Genomic DNA, 21,305 nt, shown 5'->3' with positions numbered 1-21,305 from the left:
TTGATTTGGTTATTGAAAGGCACTTGAGGCGTCACGCACTGACATCATTGTTTTTCCTCCCACAGCATCCTTCTTCAAGCCCACCTTGCATAAACTTCCACAATGAAGATTCTCCACACTGATTTTTGGGTACACAAACATTTTCTGCTTTTCTATGATATGTCAAATCGAATTAAATAGAGTTTGCTGTTTTGTTCTGTTCTTTTATTTGAGATCTAAAAATCGGTTCATGTCAGGCTTAGGTGGTTTGTGTGCAGAGTATGCTTGAGTTTGGCTAGACCGCTGTTTAAGGTGCTTCTAAAGGCTTATTTGGTGTTTTTTTTGTGTGTGTCATGGCTGCAGCGGAAGAGGCTTTCATCTCGTGTGGAGGTGCAACTAAGAGGAGGAAAGGCTTCCTTCAAATGACCAACGGATGCCTGAAGCAGGTGTAGATATGAGTGCTTGTCAAACTAAATGTGGGCTTATTTGCAATTTTTGAATGCCATTATATTCAGTCTAATCAATGACTATCTCCACAATGGAGCAGTAATGCAATCACACTAGGACAAGACAAATGACTTATCAAATGACCAACAAATGGCATATATTAGCCAACTGTTCTTTTAATTCAAGACACTTTGTTTTTATTTTGAATTAGGATTCCCATCTGGTTGTTTTCCAGCCATAAATATGATGTCAAGGAATACAAAACATTGATTTCATCATTTTTAATATTGTTTGACCGTAATATTTATATAATGCGTTTTTCATGGGTTATCCATTGCTTATTATTTTTATTTTGTATATTAGGATTCCTCTGGGGTTGTTTTCAGCCATAATTATACAGTGGCTAACTCATGGAATACACAAAAAACAAATAGACAAAAGGATGTGTAATCAGTTCTATTATTTTACCTTAATGTTTAAATACTGCGTTTTTCCCAGGAGAAAAGCATTTAAAGAAAACTTTAAGGAACTTACTTTGCTGTGATAAGCATCGACAATATAAAAACTACCCGAGGAGGGCGCCAAAAGCATCCAGAGAAAAAAAACCTAAGAAGAAGAATCGTACCATTCCCGGTAGTAGAACCGCCTCGAGTCCTATTTGTTTTGTAGATCATATTAAAATGGCAAAAAAAGCCGATTTAATAGTCTTTGAATGAACTGAACCGAGCCCAAAAAGCATAAATGTTTACCCACAATTAGCTGTTTGCTGGTGACGAGCGCTTTCAATACCGATCTCCTCTCTGAAAGGTAAATGTTTCTCCTTGGATATTTGCACGCAAAATGCAACGCAACGTGCTCCATTTTTTGCAAAGTTTGATTAGACGCGTCGTTATCGGCATCGTCGTCTCCTTATCGAATTTTCTACTTAACTAAAGCTAATTGTTGTTGTTTTTGTTTGCTTGATTATTACTAGCTTGTTCCATTGATATATTTAGTCTGAAAATATAGTCAAAAAATGAGTCTCATCCAGATTGATAAAATGAACTATTTGGGTTGTCTAATTGTAGTGATCCAACATTTAACCAAATATTTACTACTGAAAACATGTCCTGAGATTCCAATTATGTTTACCATCATATGATTTTTGAAAGATATTCTGGGTTAGCAGCATCCTCATTGTTTTTGTCCCTGACACAGATCAAAAAATGGAGGAGAGCTCAGAGGTGATGGAGAACATGATCTTCCGAGGAGTGGAATTTACGGTGAAAATCCAAGTGGATAAAGGCGCTCTTCTAGTAGAAATCTCTGATTCCAAAACAGCGGATCAATGGAAAGAGGAATTCGACCCACCATGTAAATTTCTACCGTTCACCGACCGATGTGCCTTTTAATACGTCATATTGACTCATTCCATTTTTTTATTTTTTTCATCCCTCAGACATCGAAGATCTGACACGGAAAACCGGCAACTTTAAACAATTCCCCATTTTCTGCAGCATGTTGGAGTCGGCGGTGAGAAAGGTACGTGAGCAGAGGAATTTTATATTTGATTTAAGTGGGAGGATGTTACAAGCTGGGTGAGCTGGAGCGAAGCACCATTGGGTTAGTGTTCATTGGAGCAGAAAAAAAAGTGCAGAATCTAGGTCCCTTTTTCTGGCGTGTAAATGTAGGAATTTTATGTGCCTTTTTTGTCAAATGTCACAGCCGGGCTGATGTGACTCAGGCTTGCCACCATCCAATTAATAGTACACAAATGTCACAAATATTTTTAGTAAGGCTTTTTTTCCCTAAAAAAATTGACATAGTATAGTAAGCCTATATTTCTTCAAAAAATGACATAGTATAGTAAGGCTATATTTCTTCAAAAAATGACATAGTATAGTAAGGCTCTATTTCTTCAAAAAATGACATAGTATAGTAAGGCTATATTTCTTCAAAAATGACATAGTATAGGAAGGCTATATTTCTTCAAAAAATGACATAGTATAGTAAGGCTATATTTCTTCAAAAAATGACATAGTATAGTAAGGCTATATTTCTTCAAAAAATGACATGGTATAGTAAGGCTATATTTCTTCAAAAAATGACATAGTATAGTAAGGCTATATTTCTTCAAAAATGACATAGTATAGTAAGGCTATATTTCTTCAAAAAATGACATAGTATAGTAAAGCTATATTTCTTCAAAAAATGACATAGTATAGTCAGGCTATATTTCTTCAAAACATGACATAGTATAGTAAGGCTATATTTCTTCAAAAAATGACAGTATAGTAAGGCTATATTTCTTCAAAAAACGACATAGTATAGTAAGGCTATATTTCTTCAAAAAATGACATAGTATCGTAAGGCTTTTTTTCCCCTTCAGAAAACAGCATAGTATAGTAAGGCTTTTTTTGACAGAGGAAAGTGTAGCTACTTGGTTGGCGCAGAGGTTAGGTCACTGGGTTCCTGTGTGGGAGACCTGGGTTCGATTCCCGGTTGAGACACTTTTTCACTTAGTCATTTCTGTGGACTTCTTGGAAAGACACTCAAATGATTACAAGGAAAAGTGTAGTCACTTGGGTGGCGCAGAGGTTAGATCACTGGACTCCCGTCTGGGAGACCTGGGTTCGATTCCCGCTGTCGACCTTTGGCTGATCACCGAACCAAGTAGTCTGGAAAATGGAACAAGAAGAAGAAAAAAAAAGAAAAACTTTTGAATTTTTATTAAACACTTAGTCATACTTTTCAGCAAAAGGTTATATTCCGAACTGCCTTCGGCAGTTCGGAAGACACTTGATGGACCTGTATGTGCGAAAGGCGTTCTCGGGTCGGCCTTCGGCCGACCCTCGACCGCTTGCTTGGTCAGTGAACCGCCGACACCGGGAAGCGAACTCACGTTCTCTCGGTGCAAAGGCGAGTGTGCAACCCACAACACCAACTCGTGCCCCACTTATACAAGGGTGTTGAAACGTTTTATCCAAGGAAACTGGGTGAAACACTTAGTCATTTTTTGGACAAAATGCTTCATCCACCACTGAATACTTATACTTATACCTGATGACTTTGTGGGAAAATCATTGCGGGCTCTGGGAATTGAACCAGGGACCAAAGAGTTGGCAGACTGATGACTTATCCATTGGGCCAACACTCTACAGGATTTAGCAGTAGTATTTGTTCTTTTGTCCCTTTTTGCACTCCCAGATCATACTTAGTACTTTATTTTTTTTCGTGAAAAAGACTTAGTATATAGTAAGGCTTTTTTTTCGTGAAAAAGACTTAGTATAGTAAGACTTTTTTTTTCGGTGAAAAAGACTTAGTATAGTAAGACTTTTTTTTTTCGTGAAAAAGACTTAGTATATAGTAAGGCTTTTTTTTCGTGAAAAAGACTTAGTATAGTAAGACTTTTTTTTTCGGTGAAAAAGACTTAGTATAGTAAGACTTTTTTTTTTCGTGAAAAAGACTTAGTATATAGTAAGGCTTTTTTTTCGTGAAAAAGACTTAGTATAGTAAGACTTTTTTTTCGGTGAAAAAGACTTAGTATAGTAAGGCTTTTTTTTGGTGAAAAAGACTTAGTATTTAGTAAGGCTTTTTTTCGTGAAAAAGACTTAGTATAGTAAGGCTTTTTTTTGGTGAAAAAGACTTAGTATTTAGTAAGGCTTTTTTTTCGTGAAAAAGACTTAGTATAGTAAGGCTTTTTTTTTGGTGAAAAAGACTTAGTATAGTAAGACTTTTTTTTCGGTGAAAAAGACTTAGTATAGTAAGGCTTTTTTTCGGTGAAAAAGACTTAGTATAGTAAGGCTTTTTTTCGTGAAAAAGACTTAGTATATAGTAAGGCTTTTTTTTCGTGAAAAAGACTTAGTATAGTAAGGCTTTTTTTTCGTGAAAAAGACTTAGTATAGTAAGGCTTTTTTTTGGGTGAAAAAGACTTAGTATAGTAAGACTTTTTTTTCGTGAAAAAGACTTAGTATATAGTAAGGCTTTTTTTTCGTGAAAAAGACTTAGTATAGTAAGGCTTTTTTTTCGTGAAAAAGACTTAGTATATAGTAAGGCTTTTTTTCGTGAAAAAGACTTAGTATAGTAAGGCTTTTTTTTTTTCATGAAAAAGACTTAGTATAGTAAGGCATTTTTTTGTGAAAAAGACTTAGTATAGTAAGGCTTTTTGACGAGACATGGTCGTTTTTTAAGAAGTGTATGGCAACTTTTGACCAGATCTATATGTACACATACAATGGCCAAGGAATCAAGAAATGTAACCCATTTTGTTTCATTTTTTAACTTAACTTTATTTGTATTTTTTTTTTTGTAGACCAGCGATTCGGTCACTCTGGACCTGTTGACCTACGCCGACCTGGAACTGCTCCGGAACAGGAAAGCCGGAGTGGTGGGCCGCCCTCGAGGTCACGCGCAGTCGTCGGCTCTCACCGCCAAACGTTACCTCATTCTCATCTACACTGTGGAGTTTGACAGGTTATTTTTCTTTTACCCGACTTTTGTGTTGCCTCCGTCGCTTTCTACTCACGTGCCTGGACTCTTCGCAGGATACATTACCCTTTGCCGCTGCCGTACATCGGCAAACCGGATCCGGCCGCCTTGCAGAAGGAGATCGGGAACCTCAGGGCTGAACTCTGCGCGCTGACCTCTCGTGGGGTGGGCGAGTCGGCGGAACTTGAAATCCGTCGCTTGAGAGCTGAGTAAGTTTAAGAAGGCGGACGTTTTTGGATGTTCTTTGGTACTCACGTTTTGTTGTTTTTTTCCCGCAGGCTGGCTCTGATGAAGGAGGAGAAAGACGCCATCGCCAAGGTTTTGGAGCGTCTGCAGCCGGGCAGGACCCCCGCCATCCCCGCCGGACCTCCGGAGAGGAGAGCTCGGGACGCGGTGAGGAGTTTGGAGGAGCAGCTACTCAAGGAGAGGGCCAAGAGTCAGCACTCGGCCAGCAAACGTTGTCGGGAACAGCGACTCCTCGTGGAGCAGGTGAAGGAAGGAAGGAAGGCGCTTGGGAAAAATGCCCCTTCCTCTGCCGACTCTTGACTCTTTCTTTCCACCTCCTCCGCTTTCAGTTGGAGCAGCTGAGAGCGTCCGAGTGCGCACTCCGTCTCCACGTCAAGAGTCTTACCAACGAACTAGCACTGTTGCGCAGAAGGTGGGTGGCAGATCCCGTCACTTTGCACACAATCGTATGGAATAAGATAGCCAGATTTCAGCTTCACTGTGTGCAGTCATCTTTATTTTGGTCTCCATAGATAGACAAGGGTATTGCAAAACAAATCTTAATTCAGGGGTAGCCAACATCGGTCCTGGAGCGCCGCTATCCAGTCTTGTTTTCCATGTCTTCCTCCACCAGTACACCTGAATCAAACAAGGGGGATCAGTATCAAACTTTTGGACAATAAATCTTTACTACATACCTTTGACACAGAGGGACGCCCGGGTCTGGACGTACGGATACCTACGGCATGCACAACCCCGTGCGGGGGCGCTCGGGATCCAGGGAACGACGAGGCGAAAGAGCACCCAGATCGACGGAACGCCGAACGAGGCTGGACTCGGCAGGCCCACGAAGGCCGTCACCTTCTCCAACAGGTAGGAACAACATTTTCGTCTCCAATTTAGACCAAATGTGTCACCCAGGCTATAATTTGCGCAGGTTCTCGAGTGCCCCGCTTCGACCCCACGGCCTACATCCAGGACAGACAGCGGCGCTTACGCGAATCCGAGCTGAAAAAGTAAGTCCTCCATACCGCCGAGCCCAAGGTTCGTCTCGTTAAACGTTCGTCGTCCCAGACAGCTGAAAGTGCGGCGAGACTTGATGGCGTCGCCGCTCCCCGAGCGAGGGCGCTCCCGCTCCAGGGAGGCTCGTCTCCGGTCGCGAGCTTCCACCGTCCGAGGTCGGAGTTTGTCGGCGGAGCGGCGGGGGAGCGTCAACTCCTCGGAGAGCTCTCTGCTGGACATGGAGGAAATGACCGAGGCGCTGCTCAGGTACCAACTAAACCCAGTGGGCGTTACGTCTTCTTATCGGCTTCTGCTTTCTACTAGGGGACGGAAACGGACCTTTAACGGCCCCACCACGGTAAGCACTTAAATACCTTTAAACTCATCCCCCATCTTTGTTCCGGAGTTAACTCTACTTCTCTTTGTTTTCACAGTCCAGAGGTAGCCTGTTAACCCGGAAGGCCCTGAGCAGCACTCCCACATACAGAACCAAGAACAAAGAGAGCTCCACGGACCCCGGTGCCGACTTGTCGGAGATCGACGCCAGACTTCAGGCCCTGCAGGAGTGCATGAGGGACTTGGACACGGGATATTGACCAAATCCACGACATTTTGCAGCTCCTGACGTCAAAAAACTTGTCTACGCCAACTTTAAGCAGAGGAAAGCTATCGCAGTGAGTCTAGACTACTTTACGTGATGTTTTTTTAATTAACTTAATGTAAAAAAAATATTGTCAATACTCTAAATACATTTAGCAATTGTACACATTCCGTCTTTCAAATTGAACAATTGTATTAGAAATGGCTATTTTTGTAATTAAAAAGCTAAATTATTCACTCTTCTTCAATCACTTTAATGAAAAGAATACAAAATCGTTACAAAAAGTTAAGATGCGGCATTTTTTTCCCTCTAATAATCAGTAGTAACATTAGCAATCATCCTCCAAAATGTTACATAGGCACGTGACAAATTCCGTCACAAAGTGCTTCATGCAGAGAACTTGCACCAAAAACAACGAAAAGATTGAAACTGTGACGCTGTCCAAAAAAGGCACTAAAGACTATAGAACTGAACTAAACATGTCTAACGAATACAAAGTTGTTCATTGTTCACCTTGACTTATGTGGATTTTTGATGGCTGGCAGCAGGCGTGACGTCGGCGGGCGTCTCCAGACTCCGTCGTTCGCTTAAAATGTTCTGGATGTGCAGTGTGAGCTGCAACGAAAACATCCATCGACATTGAAAATGGGACTTTTATCAAGTACCAAAATAAAGACCAAGTAAAAACCAGTCAATCTGTCAACTTACAGTTCGTTGCTCTTCGAGAAGTTCCACGTACGAGGCTTTCCTGCGCTCCAGCACCTTTGTGTCGATTTGTTTCCAGTACATGGCCCTCTCCCTGATCTGATCTGGGGACAGATGCCGATTCTGCGTCCACTGAAACACAACGAAAACACGTATTGCGCCCGCCAAACTCGTGAAGCCGGCGCTCTTGACTTACCACTTGCCGAATGTATTCCTCCAGTGGGTAAGACGGCATCACCTGCACCGACTGTAAGGCTTCGGCTAGTTTCCCGCAGCTCTTGTTCAGCAAAATCTGCAAAAAGGACACGTCAGGGTTGGTGTGGGTCGGGCGACGAACGTGAGAAGCGGCGCGTTTACCATCAGCTCTTCGCTGGACCTCATGTTCAAGGTGTCAAGTCCGATTTTCATGGGGGCGCTGGGTGCGTGCGACTAAAACACAGAGAGGGATGCATGTTAGGCCAAAAGGCGTGTGTGTAATGGCGGTGGCGGCGACTCGTTACCTCGGCCTGATATTCGTCCCAGGCGTCTTTGCGTTCGGCCTCGGTGAGCTCTTCCTCTTGCTTGTGGTCCAACAGCGACGAGTGTTCGTGGTAGCTGACGATCCGGTCTTTGCATTTCTCCAGAAGCATGGCCAGAACGGGATCCTAGAAAAAACGGTAAGTTCGTTGACATTTGAGACATCGTGCGAATGGGGCCAGTGACGATAGCGCTAGCGAGGCTTACCTTTGGCAAGTCGGCGGTCATTCGCTTGGTTTTCCGGGAAAGAGGCTCGTCCAGCAAGTCTGGCTCGAAGGTGTAAAGCTCGGTGAGCTCGGAGAGAGTGAAGTGTCTCTGGATCTGCTGCTGATCCACCACTCGGTAAGACAAAGACTGCTTGGTCACCTGCCGATCGTAGATCTTCTCTTCCATGGTTCCCTGCGACATAGTATAGTAAGGCTTTGTTTTGCAAAGAAAACTTGACCATTTTTTTTTATTTACCTGCGCCAAGAAACGATAGACGAAGACTTGCTTGAGCTGTCCAAAGCGGTACACTCGGTAGATGCTCTGTATGTCGTAGGACGGATTCCACGAGGCGTCAAAGACGATCACCCTGTTGGCGGCCACCAAATTGATGCCCAGGGAGCCCGCCCTCGTGGAGATCAGAAAGAGCCGACCGCTGAGGGGAGAAAAAAAAGAGATGACGTTCGATTCCTCTCCTGACGAAATACCGTGGTGACTTTACCTTGTATTTGCAGGGTTGTTGAAAACGTCTGCCCATTTTGTTCGCATTGCGGCAGATGTGGAGCCATCCAATCGGTAGTAATCCTTGTTTTTGACCCATCTTCCTCCTGGGTGAACACAGACAGACTTAATCAAAGAAGCATTTGTATATTCTGTGCTAGGGATGTCAAAATGATCCAAAGTTATCCATCTAAAACCTCAAAAATATATATAAAATAGCACATCGGGATGGCTATTGCCACCCCAAATTCGAACAAATATGGTCTAGCATTAGGACTAATAAGTTAATACTTCAAAAAAATGGCACCTTCGGACGAGTTCTTTCTTTTCCGGTGAGAAGCCGCCAGGAAATCTTCGATGAGGTCCAACGAGAGCAGCGATTGACTGAAAACGAGTCTGCAAAAAAGTCAAAAAACGTCACCTGGCTTGTCCACGGAACCGACTCGATACCGACGGACGGACGGGACAAACGTACACTTTGTCGTTTAAAGCTTCCGCCATTCTCAGGATCTCAAACAAGAGCACCAGCTTTCCCGAATGCTCCAAGATGTTGGCGTCGTGTTGAGACAGCATGTTCTGAAACCAGGATGGGCCTAAAAAAAAAAAATCAACAAATTAGCTGCTCAAGTTGTTATTAAAAGAAAATGAACTTGAATAACAGTGAGTTACTTGAGTTGACTGGATGTCAGTACCTTTTTCTTTACTATTCGTTGCCGTGACGTCGGTCGGATCTTCGTTGGCGCTCTTGACGAGTCTGCGAAAAAAGGAAAATAATTAGACCAGTTGCAAGCAAAAAATGTGCATTTCTGGTCATTTAACAACAACAAAAATAATCACAAGTGTTTTGTCCATTTAACAAATTACACTCACTCACATATCTGTACATTTTGAGCCAACTATTTTGTTATTATTATTAATATTTAATGGTAACTGGAGGTTTTTTCTTACCTTTTCATGAATGGAGTCCCAGCAACTTTCTTCTTTCCACCTTGTGCCTAACAGTTGAAATATTTCCATTTTTAACCAATCCTCATTAAAAACGTTGACATTTTTGTAATGTTTCTAATTTTTCTTACTTTGCTCCTTTTTTGTTCCGCTTTATAACCAAGTTGCAGGCACCAGGGATGTGTCCAAACACGACCAAGAACTTGAAAATCTTTAAACAGATTTGCTCCAATCTTTATTTTTGCAGGGTCGGCAACGTTACTCACAGCTGAGGAAAGATAAAATTCTTATTTAATCAAACAATCTCAACTATGCAATAGAAAAAAAACATAACAATCCTTCCAATATCCCAGACAATCGATTTTTTTTTTAACTTACCACTAATGTGCTCCAGATAGTGACAGTACAACTTATTCTGAAGAGGTGACACTCTGACTGCCACCACATACTCGTACTTGGGAGGCAGAAACTCAGCCAGTTCAGAGTAATCTTTTCTCTAATAAAAAAAACAACACAAAGATATTGGTGTCATAAGCCACAGTACAATAAACGGACGTATAAAAACCAGGTTCTTACTTGCACACATCCGCTGAGCATGGAGTGGAGGACGTGGGCGCGCCTCTTCATAATCCGAACATCTCTGGGCGTGGAATCGGCGCATTGGCCGTTCTGGATGGGGTTGACGAAACGGTTTCGGAATTCCCCCAGCGAGCCCAGAAGGTTGCGCTTGACGAAATTGACCATGCAGTGGTCTGCGGAGGAAACCAGAGCGACATTTGGACCGCGTAGAAAAAGAAAAGAAACTTTGCCAGTAGTGAAAACTTACATTCCACCAGGTTGTTCTGCAATGGCGTCCCGGTGAGCACCACTCTCCGTCGTGTCTTTATGCCTTCCATGGCTTTAGAAACTTTGGCGCTGACGTTGCGCAAAATGTGCCCTTCGTCACATATGACCAAGTCGGGACCTGGAAAAAAGACAGAATATCCTAAATAAAACATGGGTGTCAAAGTGATGGCCCGCGGGCCAAATTTGGCCCGTCATATCAGTTTGTGCGGCCCGAGAAAGTAAATCATGAGTATCGACTTTCTATTTTTATGGTCAAATATTTCCCATTTATACCCTATTTAAATCAACAATTGCAATGATTAAATGTAAACTTGTATTTTTTTTGTTTGTGTTCTAATAAAGATCTCTCGATTAATTTTGGCAGCAGTTGGTAGACATAACTATGAAATGGGCCGTGACAAAAACTGAGTTTGACACCATTACCCTAAAAGAAAATGCCCAAGTCACCCAAAAAAGTCAAAGCGGTTTACCTGGATCAACCAGAATTTTTTTCACTTGCTGCTTTGATTCCGCATCAAATCGCGGGAGTAAGAAGCAGAGATTTCGGTACATTTCGTAGCCCATAATCATCACGCCGCCCGTCTTCTGCCAGCTCTGCAGGGCTTGAAGCCGGGGCTTAAATTGTTTGAGAGTGGCCAATTCCCAAACCTGCAAAAAAATGGTTATTAGGATTATGAATTCACATTCATAGGTCACTTTAGATACGGGCACTGTCGTACCTTCTCTCGATCCTTGCCCAGGTTTTTTTGCCATTTGTTGAACTCGCTAATCCAGTTGAGAACAGTGTTGAGAGGACATACCACCAAGGCTGTTTTCAAATTTAAGCGTTGGGACTGTAGCACTGTATGCAGGAAGGCAACTACCTGAAAAGATGTATAAAAATAGGACATAAACACCAAATTTAGCAATGATGAGATGCAGGACAACATTGATCTGACCCACTAAAAAATCCAAGTGATTGTTATCATTTATTGATTATTTGTGTTTGAAGCTTAAAAATTACATTATACTTGTATAATGATAGTACAAATGTTCAATTCAATGAATATTATATTTTCATCATTTTCTAGGGCCAATAAAATGCTTTCAAACCTGCAGTGTCTTTCCCAGGCCCATGCAATGAGCCAGGATGCAACCTGACCCTGGACTGGAGTTGACCTTGTTAACGGACTCGCAGCAGTTGTCCCAAATAAACTGGACCCCTGTAGAAGAGCCCACAGAAAAAGAAAACATGTTTTTAGTATGTTAGCAATAGAGGCTAACACAGAGTATGAATGCAAAATGACAATAACATGGCCAAAATAAGTGAGGATGAGATGCAGGACAACACTGAGCTGACCCACTAAAAAAAATCCAATGTTTTGTGGAAAATAGTCAAAATATTAATTAATGTGTGGATTGGGGCAAAACCAATAGGATTTGTGTGCTTTAAAAAAAAATCAGGGATTTTTTGGGTTGGATTGCAAGTGTATACAAAAAATTATCAAGTTTTGGAAAATCTGAGATCGAGTGTGACCACTGACCATCGACTTGATGAGGCTTGAGGTGAATCACAAGGTTTTTGTGCACCTGGACCAGAGGAGCTTTGCTCTTCCCATCCTGATCCAGAATCAGCTTGGTGGTGACGGAGCTATGAGACGACTCCTCAACTACAGTCTAGAAAGCATTGGAGTTTAGTCAATGGAGACCATAACCAGGCCCCACTAAGCAATTGTCCCGTGTTGGCGCTACCTCTCTCCGCTTCTCCATCAGCTGCAATCTGCTAGCCAGTCTTCGGCATCGCTCTTCCTCCTCTTGCAAGGCTTCCTGGGTTTCCGAGCGTAGATTGTCGTCTTGGATGATTTTGCGGATTTTTTTCCTTCCTTTGGGTGTGCCCTGACCGTTGCCCAACTCGCTCTCGGCCTGGTCTCCTTCGTCCTGCCGGAATAATAGGACATTTGAACTTTTCCTGGCTGGTGATAAACCGCGATTGGTCACTGGAAGACTTACCTCCTCGTTGCTGCTGTCAGACAAAAGAATGATGGGCACCGAAGTCTTGGTTTTAATTGGAGAGACCATTTTCTTGCCCTCTGGGGTCTTGTTTCCAGGTGGAGAGAACATTTCCATGACCTCTGGGAGTGAACTGGAAAAACAAATAATTTTATCAGACAAACCAAAGGAAACAAAAGGGTAACTACAAGGCCAAAACAAAATCGGGACAATGAAACTCAGTTAAAAATTGATTTGTCATATTTGCCAGAATACAAGCCTCACTTTCGTGTTTTTTTTGGGCTACAGTTACCTGTTAAGGGATGCCTACTTAGTCCGTTGTACTTCATTTTACTACTATTGTTACTTTAACTTTTGTTTGTTCTTTGTTTCTGATCAAATTAAAACAATCGCCCTTTCAAAAATGCAACCTGGATTTTGGTGATCCTTTAGTTAAAGCCAGAAACAATTGAGTAGTTTTATCAACCCTGATAAGACCAAGGTCAGTCCTAAATTCAGTTCAGTGTATTTTTTTTTTTAGAAGAACAGATTTTGTAAGGTATCTTAATACTAAAGTAAACTTGGCAAAGGACTTAAAAATGTACCTTTCTTGCTGGCGTTCCTCCTCAGACTCACTCAGCTCATCGCTCATATCACTTTCTTCCGGCTCCGACATGCTACAGTCGATAACTCCGCTCTCGTCAACTGGACACAAAAAGCGGTATAGCGTTAAGAAGAATCCTGAGGCAATGCTGGAAAAGAGGCTTCCTTACCGCTTGGTTGCTCGGATTGAACTCTCTTCTCGTCTTTTGTTCCTGCCTCGTTCCCCGATGTCGTCTTATCAGTTCTTCCGCCTTCATCCAGGAGGAGTTTGCAGGCAAGCAAAGGGTGCTGCTTCAAGCGGGGGCCGTCAGAAGATGATGAAGGCAACGTTTCCCCTGCAGTAAACATTCAAAAGGACTATGTCACCCAAAAAAAGGACTCCTAGTGGATAGAAACCTTCACCAATTGTGGACTGTCATGAGAATATTTGACTGAAAACTCACCCTTTTCTTGGATGGCGGGATTTAATTCTTTTTCAGTCTCCGAAGTGGTCTCGTCTTCCCATTTTTCTTCGTCTGACGAGAGCTCATCGAACGATGAGAGGTTGGCATTGATTTGGGCCAAAAGAATGTTCTTAGCGATTCTTTTAAAAAGTAGAAGAGAAGGACAAGGTAGCTCAAATTCAATACATTGCTTCAGCCAGATAGACAAGTACTAGAATTTAAAGTAGCATAGCATTTTAAATCAGTCGGTCGGTTATTAAAAAGAGTTGAACAATCAAATTGATTGTAAAAGACAAAAAGGGGTGAAGAAGAATTCACTGAGAGTCAAAAAGTGACAGTATGAGAAAGACTGGTGAGACATTTTAAGGAGAAAACATTTATTAAGACAAGCAAAGTCGTGTATGCACAGATGCATGAAAAGACAGACATTTTTTTCGACTGAATCCGTTTCTACGAGGGATTTTTTTCCTTCCCTTTTATTACATCACCTTTCATGATTTTTTAAAGATCAGTATATAAAAAAAATCTCATGAAACAAGGCAATTAGACCTACATTAAGTGGAAAAGATCTTTAACCCATTTGTAACTCTACAGGTTCAACTTACAAAATGAGGGGCATGCCTTTTTTTAAACACTTATTTTGTGTTGGACTAGTTTTTTTTTTCTTGTTCCAAGCGTCTTCTAGTTAAAAACATTTACAGCTATCACGTATAAATAAAAAATGTACGCATTAGGGTCACGTACGTGCTCGGTTTAGCTCAGAAGGAAGAATGTTTGTTGCCATGGACCTTTTCTTCCAGACTTGAGCTCAAATGTCCATCCCGCAGATGCTCGTACGTGCGATTTATCTTTTAAAAGTAGGTCGCCGAAGCGAGTCACTAGGAGAATGCCGCCGGCCAATCCGAGGTCTTCACAACGGAAATTATCACATGGGAGCTCGTCTAAGTGGCTAAGTGGGTTTTTCCCATCAAATAGCACCAGATTTTTGGTCTAGGCAAACACAAACAATGTGATTTTCTGACCATTTTACTAGCGAGTCAGGCAAAAAAAATCAAAAAGTCATGTTGTGACAAACTACGCAGTGGAGAACTATAAAATCCCACATTTTTTTAAGACATTTCCTTCCTAACAGCACTGCATTCACTGCTGTGCTGTCAGAAAATCCGACCTGGAGAGAAAAACACGAGAAAGAAACATGGGTGTCATTACAAAAAAAGAAATTAATAAAAAGGGGAGAGAAAAAAAGGACATTTTCGCAATTTGGATGCTTAAAAATGGTTGTTTCACAGCCCAATGGTTAACATTGGTCTCCCTAATGGGAAGCACTGACCTGTAAATTCAATTCCAAACAAATTGTCAATTATTTTAACATTAGTAGCACACAATCAGTCTAATATTTTGTGTAGTTTTCCCCAAAAAATGAAGTAGGGGAGTCCTACATACTTTAAAAAGGGGAACTAGTGAAAATGTAGCAAAATGTTAAAGACAATATTTTTAAATAGTGACAAAAGACAGGCCCTTGAAACATAAAAGAGACTAGATGCCAGTTTTAAAAGTATAACGTCACAACAAAATTTATTGTTCATTATGATGGAAAATAGCAAAGGCCGGATGTCGTCGACGCCTTAACTTTAAAACTTTTAAACCTTGCTTTAACAGTCTCTAAAAATCAATGGGCATGCACCACCAATCACATCTTTTACAACTCCATGTGATTGGTGTCCACAAATAATTGCACCAATCATTTCTCTTCAATATATATATATATATTTTTCAATTATTTATGTGACAAGATCCATCACAAAAAAACTGACATAGTATATCGTCATATTTTTAGGTTTTTTTCTTCTTCTGTGGCATGTACACCAAAAGGTTTCAACACCAGTGTTCAACATAAATCAATGGAAAGGCAACTTGGTTAAAAAAAAAAGTATATTATTGCCCACATTTAAACAGGGCCTGTCATATAGAAATACATTAACTGTTTTTTAAAAAGGCAAATCAGTAGGAGAAATAACAGCAAACCTCAGAAAGATGCACTACAATATTTGAATTGTTTTTACAGTAATCCCTCGAATATCATGGTTTCACCACATTGCGTTTTTTACCCGGGGTACTTTTTTTGTGAATTAAGTTCATAAAAATGTGAAAATCCACGCTAAAACTTGCAAGCACTGAAGTAAAGAAAAAACATTATATATATATTTTCTCTAAAAATGGGGTGACCCTACTTTACGTTTTTTTGTCTATCACGATTAACCGCGATAATCGAGGGATTACTGTAGTGATCCTCAAGGCATTGAATCATCAGATTTCAGTGCCAGACGTCCAATCCATTTGAAATGGGAAAAACTGGCAGTGATTGAATTCCCAGTTCAAATGGATTGGATGTTGATAACGGTCAATGACAAAAAATGGAGCCTCTGTTAGGGTGCTTGTTGCCTTACATTTGCCACCATGTGCCATGAATTGAGGTCCGTATAAAAACCATTATAAAGTGATAGCCATCTTTTAGCATAAGCGAACTTTACGGGAAAGACACTTGCTCGAAAGGATCGTAATGTGCAAATGGTGAATTTCTCTAAAAACGAAGAAAATGTTTAAACACAAAAATGACGCTCTTAGCTTATCTATCCTCGCACGGCATTGCAAAAGATTCAAATTCCCACATCTTTTTTTAACATATAATACTTGCTTGTCAAAATGAACTATAGACAAAGCTTTAGGAGATGAATGGTCTTTTTGGTGTGGAACACTGGGCTCCCAAAATGGAGCGTACCATTTATTCAAGTCGCATGACGGAGGAAAGATCATTTGCATAGATAACACTCTGGAGCCAAAATGGCTGGCATGAGCTTCAAACTACAGCCTGCCAAAATAGCTGCTCTCTCATTACTCAACATAATGTAACATGACATAATTATTTTTTTTTTAAATAGAATACATAGTAGAATATTTTGAATTACTCTTCTTTACACTATCTTGATTTCCATTGGATCATTTTAACTATTATTATTATTATTATTATTTTAATATTAAATAGGTTATTTCTGTGCCCAGGGCATAGATTCAATGCCTAGAGAACAAGAGGAACTTGATTAAAATACTTTACAGTCTTATTTGGATTAACCTAATTTGAAACAACGAATGATTTACGATTGAGCGCATGGTGAAAAATCATAGCCAAGGTGAAGCACTTCTGTTTCTTTCTTGCATGTTGGATTATTGTAATTTTTTTTTATAAATTATTCATTTTAATTAAAAAAACTCTCTTGCTGTTTTTTTAATCAATCTGATTAAAATCAAGACAGGCAAGATTTAAACTTCATACTTCACCTATACGAGTATATTCCATTTGTAGCAGCATTTTAAGTTGCTGCACACATCTTTGTTGATCGATTGTGTAGCAACGGACGGTATATTAATATCTTAAAATCTTTTCACAGCATATAAGCCTGCCTGTCATACAGGTCGGTCTGTAAGGCAACAAAAAAAAAAATCATTTTTTTTTAGGACAATGGACTGCAAGATTCTCGTTGCTTTGCCCGGAAGGATCAATTGATACGATTGAGATAAACATTTGAATATTTTTTTTTTTTTCTGACAACAGCCCCCTTTTTGTCTTCCCACTAGAACGTGTATTTGATTGCGGGTGCTCGGCTGCAGCTACGTTTTGGCCTGGTGCAAAAAGAGCGCAAGTGACTCTTGATGGCATTGGAGTTGGTGGATTTAGCACAGGGTTTGCGTCTGGAACTTGCAGTCTTTCTCCCAAACCGTGGCTCTTTTACACAAACTACTTCCAGGCTTTTAGAACCATACCTATTTTCGGGGTCGTCGCCATCCCCCGCCGCCCAGGTGGGCCCGGCTCCATCCTCATGGCCTGCAAAATGAAGAACCTGATTGGGCATCGTCAATGGTAGCCAATGACCTCAATGAGTCAAGCATATTCAGCACTACTATTTGGCTATAGTTCCCAATCATTAGTGTGACTCACCAGGTAATTGATGGAAAGCTGAGGCTTCCATTGAGGCCGCATCATCCGTCATGACTTTCATCTTCTCATCGCCGCCGTCGCTCCCGGAATCGTCTTCGCAGTCGTCCTCGCTGGACGACGACGTGGTCTCGATCACTTCTTGGTGAGCCAGACTCTCGTGCTTTCTGCCCAGCCCCATGGCCTGCTGTCGAGCGCGACCTTCCGTCTCTCCCTGGACGAGATTGGACTTGCCCATGGACCTGATGGTCTTCAGGCGCTGCATTTTGGGCTGGATCTCTAGATCGTCGCTAGAGGAATCGGCGTCCCTTTCCTGGCGGGCTTTGGCCGAGGCGCCCGACTCGGGCGAACGGTCCACTAGCTTGCGTTTGCGTCGCATTCTCTCTGGGGATATCGGAGTGTTCTTGGCCAGCCAGAACAGACGCTTCTTCGCCACTTTGGTAGACGTGGGAGTATCCTCGTCATCGTCGTCTTCGCTACGGTGATCGTCCGAGCTCCGGGTCATCGCCACTCGCTCCAGGAGCGCCGCCGGGATTTCGTCCGAGTCCGAGTCGTCCCGGGTCTGGCCTAGACTTTGCTCTTCGGTGATTTGGGGGTCCGTCGAACCCGGGGGGCCCTCTGGGTCCGATTCGCTCTCGCTGGGCGCCGGGCAGAGTGACGGCTTACCCTTGACGTCGCTTGGACGGCGCAATGGCGTCGTCTTCAAGCGTGGAGAGCGGCGGTTACCTTGCTCCTCTTCCGGGTGGAGCGACGTGCCGGGGTGCTCGGCGCTCATTTTCCCGTCGGCCAGAGCCGACTCTTCGTTTCCAGACGGGTCCTTCCCCTGAAAAATCTTGTCGTCGGCGTCTGGCAGTTGAAGCTGCGCGTCCTCCTTCATTGGTACGGGTGTAAGTTTGACCACTAGCTTTTTAGTCATGTTGACGCCAGTCTGGGAGGACTCGGAGTCCGACTTGGGCATACTCAACCCGGCATTGTGCAAAGGTGAATCCGGGTCCTGGCATCTGACTTCTGTGAGAGCTTCCTCTTCCGCCTGTGACGTTTTCAGCAACTTTCCGTCATCATTGAGCGCAGCGTTAGTTTCTACGGTGGGTTGCGTCACAAAACTGGCGGTGAGTAACTCCTCCCAGCGGCTAGAGACGTCCAAGTCGGCAAATTCTTCTTTAAGGCTCTCCTCCAGTGCGGCCATAGACATCCGCATGGATTTGACCACGGCCAAATAAGACTTGAGATAGACGCTTCGAACACCTTGTTTAGTCTTTGTGGCCGTGTGAATGAAAGCAATAAAGCTAGCGTTGACATTGTTTGCCGAGTCCACCAAATGTTTGACCTTGGCGGTCATATCTTTGGAGACATTTAAAGTGCTGTAGTTGAAATCCACACTCTCTCCCATAGTGTTGTGATCCCATTTTGTGAAGGGGCAGATTTGAGGTAGAGGAGGCACGTGGTAGAGTTCCGACTTGCCCGGATCGGCTCGGTTTCTCTTTCGTTGCTGCTGCCACAGATGCTCCGTGTTTTCCAGCACGCTGTCGCAGGCTATGACTAAGCCAAAAAGAGGCTCCGGGTTACACACATAGCAGTACCAATTGCTTTCTAAAATGCCCGAGAGCTCCTTTCGCCCCAAATTTCGCAGAATGCACTTCTTGCAAAAGGCATTACTGCAGAAATCACAGCATATTAAATTGCCCCCTTCGGCACACCAGCTGCAAAAACAAAATAAACAAAAAAATGGAGAATCAAAGAGAAATTTCATCACAATACGTGACTAAAAATGAATGTCGATGTCCCTATTTGAATCCTACCGGCACTGCTCGTCCATTCCATCTCCATCCTTGCTGATGTCGTCACTTGAGTAATATTTGTAACATGACTGCAAAAAAATAAAAATAAATAAACAAAATACAAAAAATGACAAGGTCAAAAAAAGAACATGGTGAAAAACCTCATTTATGTTTCACTCACCTTGCAGATAAGCACTTGGAGAACCGGATGGCGAATTAAGGAATGTCTCTGAAAGTGGTTGACTTGGCGCCCACATGCTGTGCAACTGACAATTTCTAAATGTTCCCCTCCTGTAAAAAAAAAAAAAAAAAGCAAGCCCACAACAACACTGTTACACATGTAAAATACTCTCTGATCTTGCCATAGCAACATTTTCACCAAAAGTGGACTGACCACCACGTCTCCGTGAAAATTCTTTCCGTAAGACATTACTTTTCCGACTGCGGAACTCGGGACCCCTGAAGTCATCTCGGCCGTTATCAACAGGTTCAGGTCTGACAAAAACAGTGCCTGTGACAATCACAGCATAAAATAGGAATGACACACTTTATATCATTATGTTAAGCTAACTCAATTGTCATGTGGTCAAGATATACCTTTAGGAAGGCAATTGGCATCCGGGTGCCCGTTTGCGCCAAAGGGGAAATCTACATTGTCGCTGTCGTTGGAGTCGGCGGACTCATCCAAGCCGGAATGCTTTGTTACAACGGAAGGTTTTCTGAAATAATAGCAAGGCATAACTTAAAATCTAATCAGATTTTCCTTGCCAGAGCACTTGTACACTCACCTTCTGGAGAATTTTGGGTCCACAATTGCCTGTGAGGAAGGAAAGTGACATGGTTAGACTTCTATGTTATGGTATAGCTTCATGTCAACCTATAGATTACACTGTTCTTTCATTTCACAACATTATGTAGTTCAACCAATACCCCAATCAGTCATATGTTAAGTTACTATTGTGTGTGCAAGTACCTCCATCAAAGTGGAGGCTCCTGAATTTTCCACCAAGCCATCCCTGTTTGTCACATCTGTAAATAAAATATGTAAAAGGGTCAGAATGCAATTTTAACCGTTAGATTTAACGGTAAATGTTGGCGATGTTACCATTAAGATCAGCTGAGCCATTGCTGTCCTCGTGGGTGGATTGGGCCAAGTATTCGTTCAGCTTATTTACCAATACATTCAATTTGCTTGTCGTAGTACTGTAGTACAGAGAAAGGTGTGTTAAAACAATACAAAATCCGTATATCTGGGGATCCATTAAAAATAAAACTTTATGGGATCACAAACAAATAAATCCCCCACATATATACATACATATATGACCCATTCTAATTACGCCCATGGGGTGACTGTTATTTCTAACGGTGAAATCGGGGTGTAGCTGGTGTAATATGACAAGATGTTTTATTTGTTAAAGAACTTTTAAAATGATTCGTTGGCATCTCCGATGTTATCTTTATTCGGATTCTCTCGTTTATAGCTTTGAAACTGGATGTTAGCCGTTTAGTTAGCCTAGCATGTGGTAAAATGGGTAGATCGCAAAGGTTTAGGCTTTTTACCTCAACATCACTGCAGCAGTTGGCTAATCCTTCCAAATCCCAGCCTTGTAAGGATTGCAAAAAGAGAAAAAAACAATATTATCTTGAGCGCAGCATCATACAACAATAAAAGCAACGCGGTGGAAAAACATTTCACGTTAGAGCAATGAAGAAATTCACTGCTACTGCTGAAATGCGCCATCTGTTGGATCGGGGTAAAAGTACAACATCAGTTTTAGTTTTGCACCATTTCGCGTCAATCATTTTGTATGAATACACACACTTTCGGCTATTAAAGCACTGGGAATCAGATTGCTGAAAAATAGAGCAAAACGTTTCTATGATAATTGTATCTCACACACTGATTGGCATGCCTTTTAATTCAAACAAGAGCAAAGTCTATGCTACACTACATAGTTTGTTTACGTGGGAATGGTGACGTCACACCAAAGGACGAGTTCACAGAACATGGTGATGTCACAGACTTGAAAGATTTTACTATGAAGAAGTTTTACATTTACTAAAGGCACAAAGTCTTCAAA

The 21,305-nt window shown here is 41.9% G+C and overlaps 2 protein-coding genes across 4 annotated transcripts; one reads left to right on the top strand and one right to left on the bottom strand.

Annotated features, from left to right (window-relative positions):
• The first annotated feature begins 1,047 nt into the window (after positions 1-1,047).
• ccdc61 (coiled-coil domain containing 61) lies at positions 1,048-7,229 on the top strand. Its single transcript, XM_077741444.1, has 12 exons — positions 1,048-1,233; positions 1,624-1,779; positions 1,865-1,947; positions 4,718-4,878; positions 4,950-5,102; positions 5,172-5,382; positions 5,469-5,551; positions 5,828-5,991; positions 6,056-6,134; positions 6,193-6,387; positions 6,445-6,478; positions 6,555-7,229. Exons 2-12 carry the CDS (start codon positions 1,632-1,634, stop codon positions 6,714-6,716), a joined length of 1,473 nt encoding a protein of 490 aa, XP_077597570.1. The 5' UTR covers positions 1,048-1,233; positions 1,624-1,631; the 3' UTR covers positions 6,717-7,229.
• LOC144213144 (transcriptional regulator ATRX-like) lies at positions 5,614-21,150 on the bottom strand. 3 transcript variants are annotated; one of them, XM_077741441.1, is made up of 37 exons: positions 20,785-21,150; positions 20,327-20,424; positions 20,195-20,250; positions 20,010-20,038; positions 19,819-19,940; positions 19,616-19,732; positions 19,403-19,512; positions 19,243-19,310; positions 17,447-19,143; positions 17,272-17,332; positions 13,453-13,592; positions 13,180-13,344; positions 13,012-13,111; positions 12,428-12,560; positions 12,170-12,355; positions 11,962-12,094; positions 11,531-11,640; positions 11,158-11,301; positions 10,909-11,086; positions 10,419-10,556; positions 10,169-10,344; positions 9,971-10,088; positions 9,724-9,860; positions 9,596-9,642; positions 9,340-9,401; positions 9,123-9,240; positions 8,955-9,043; positions 8,649-8,754; positions 8,405-8,582; positions 8,150-8,341; positions 7,927-8,070; positions 7,784-7,855; positions 7,623-7,718; positions 7,430-7,558; positions 7,235-7,336; positions 5,817-6,677; positions 5,614-5,757 (listed from the first exon to the last, which is right to left on the bottom strand). In XM_077741441.1, exons 1-35 carry the CDS (start codon positions 20,790-20,792, stop codon positions 7,241-7,243), a joined length of 5,553 nt encoding a protein of 1,850 aa, XP_077597567.1. In that variant the 5' UTR covers positions 20,793-21,150; the 3' UTR covers positions 5,614-5,757; positions 5,817-6,677; positions 7,235-7,240. The 3 variants fall into 3 exon arrangements, with proteins under 3 accessions (XP_077597567.1, XP_077597566.1, XP_077597568.1); XM_077741440.1 differs by having other exon boundaries at positions 5,817-7,336; XM_077741442.1 differs by having other exon boundaries at positions 5,817-7,336; positions 19,655-19,732.
• Positions 21,151-21,305: the final 155 nt, after the last annotated feature.

The sequence above is a fragment of the Stigmatopora nigra genome, chromosome 19 (genome assembly GCF_051989575.1).
Source record: "Stigmatopora nigra isolate UIUO_SnigA chromosome 19, RoL_Snig_1.1, whole genome shotgun sequence".
NCBI classification, from domain to species: domain Eukaryota; kingdom Metazoa; phylum Chordata; class Actinopteri; order Syngnathiformes; family Syngnathidae; genus Stigmatopora; species Stigmatopora nigra.
Note: the sequence above shows the minus strand (reverse complement) of the source record. Positions and strands in the feature narration are given on the sequence as shown.

Excerpts from the sequence above, each read along its gene's own strand:
- ccdc61 (XM_077741444.1), top strand. The coding sequence starts at position 1,632 with ATGGAGGAGAGCTCAGAGGTGATGGAGAACATGATCTTCCGAGGAGTG. Across the intron at positions 5,103-5,171 it reads ATCCGTCGCTTGAGAGCTGA|GCTGGCTCTGATGAAGGAGG; the intron begins GTAAGTTTAAGA and ends TTTTTCCCGCAG. Across the intron at positions 6,135-6,192 it reads CGCGAATCCGAGCTGAAAAA|ACAGCTGAAAGTGCGGCGAG; the intron begins GTAAGTCCTCCA and ends TCGTCGTCCCAG.
- LOC144213144 (XM_077741440.1), bottom strand. Across the intron at positions 19,311-19,402 it reads TCCAAGTGCTTATCTGCAAG|TCATGTTACAAATATTACTC; the intron begins GTGAGTGAAACA and ends ATTTTTTTGCAG. Across the intron at positions 11,302-11,530 it reads GCCTGGGAAAGACACTGCAG|GTAGTTGCCTTCCTGCATAC; the intron begins GTTTGAAAGCAT and ends ACATCTTTTCAG.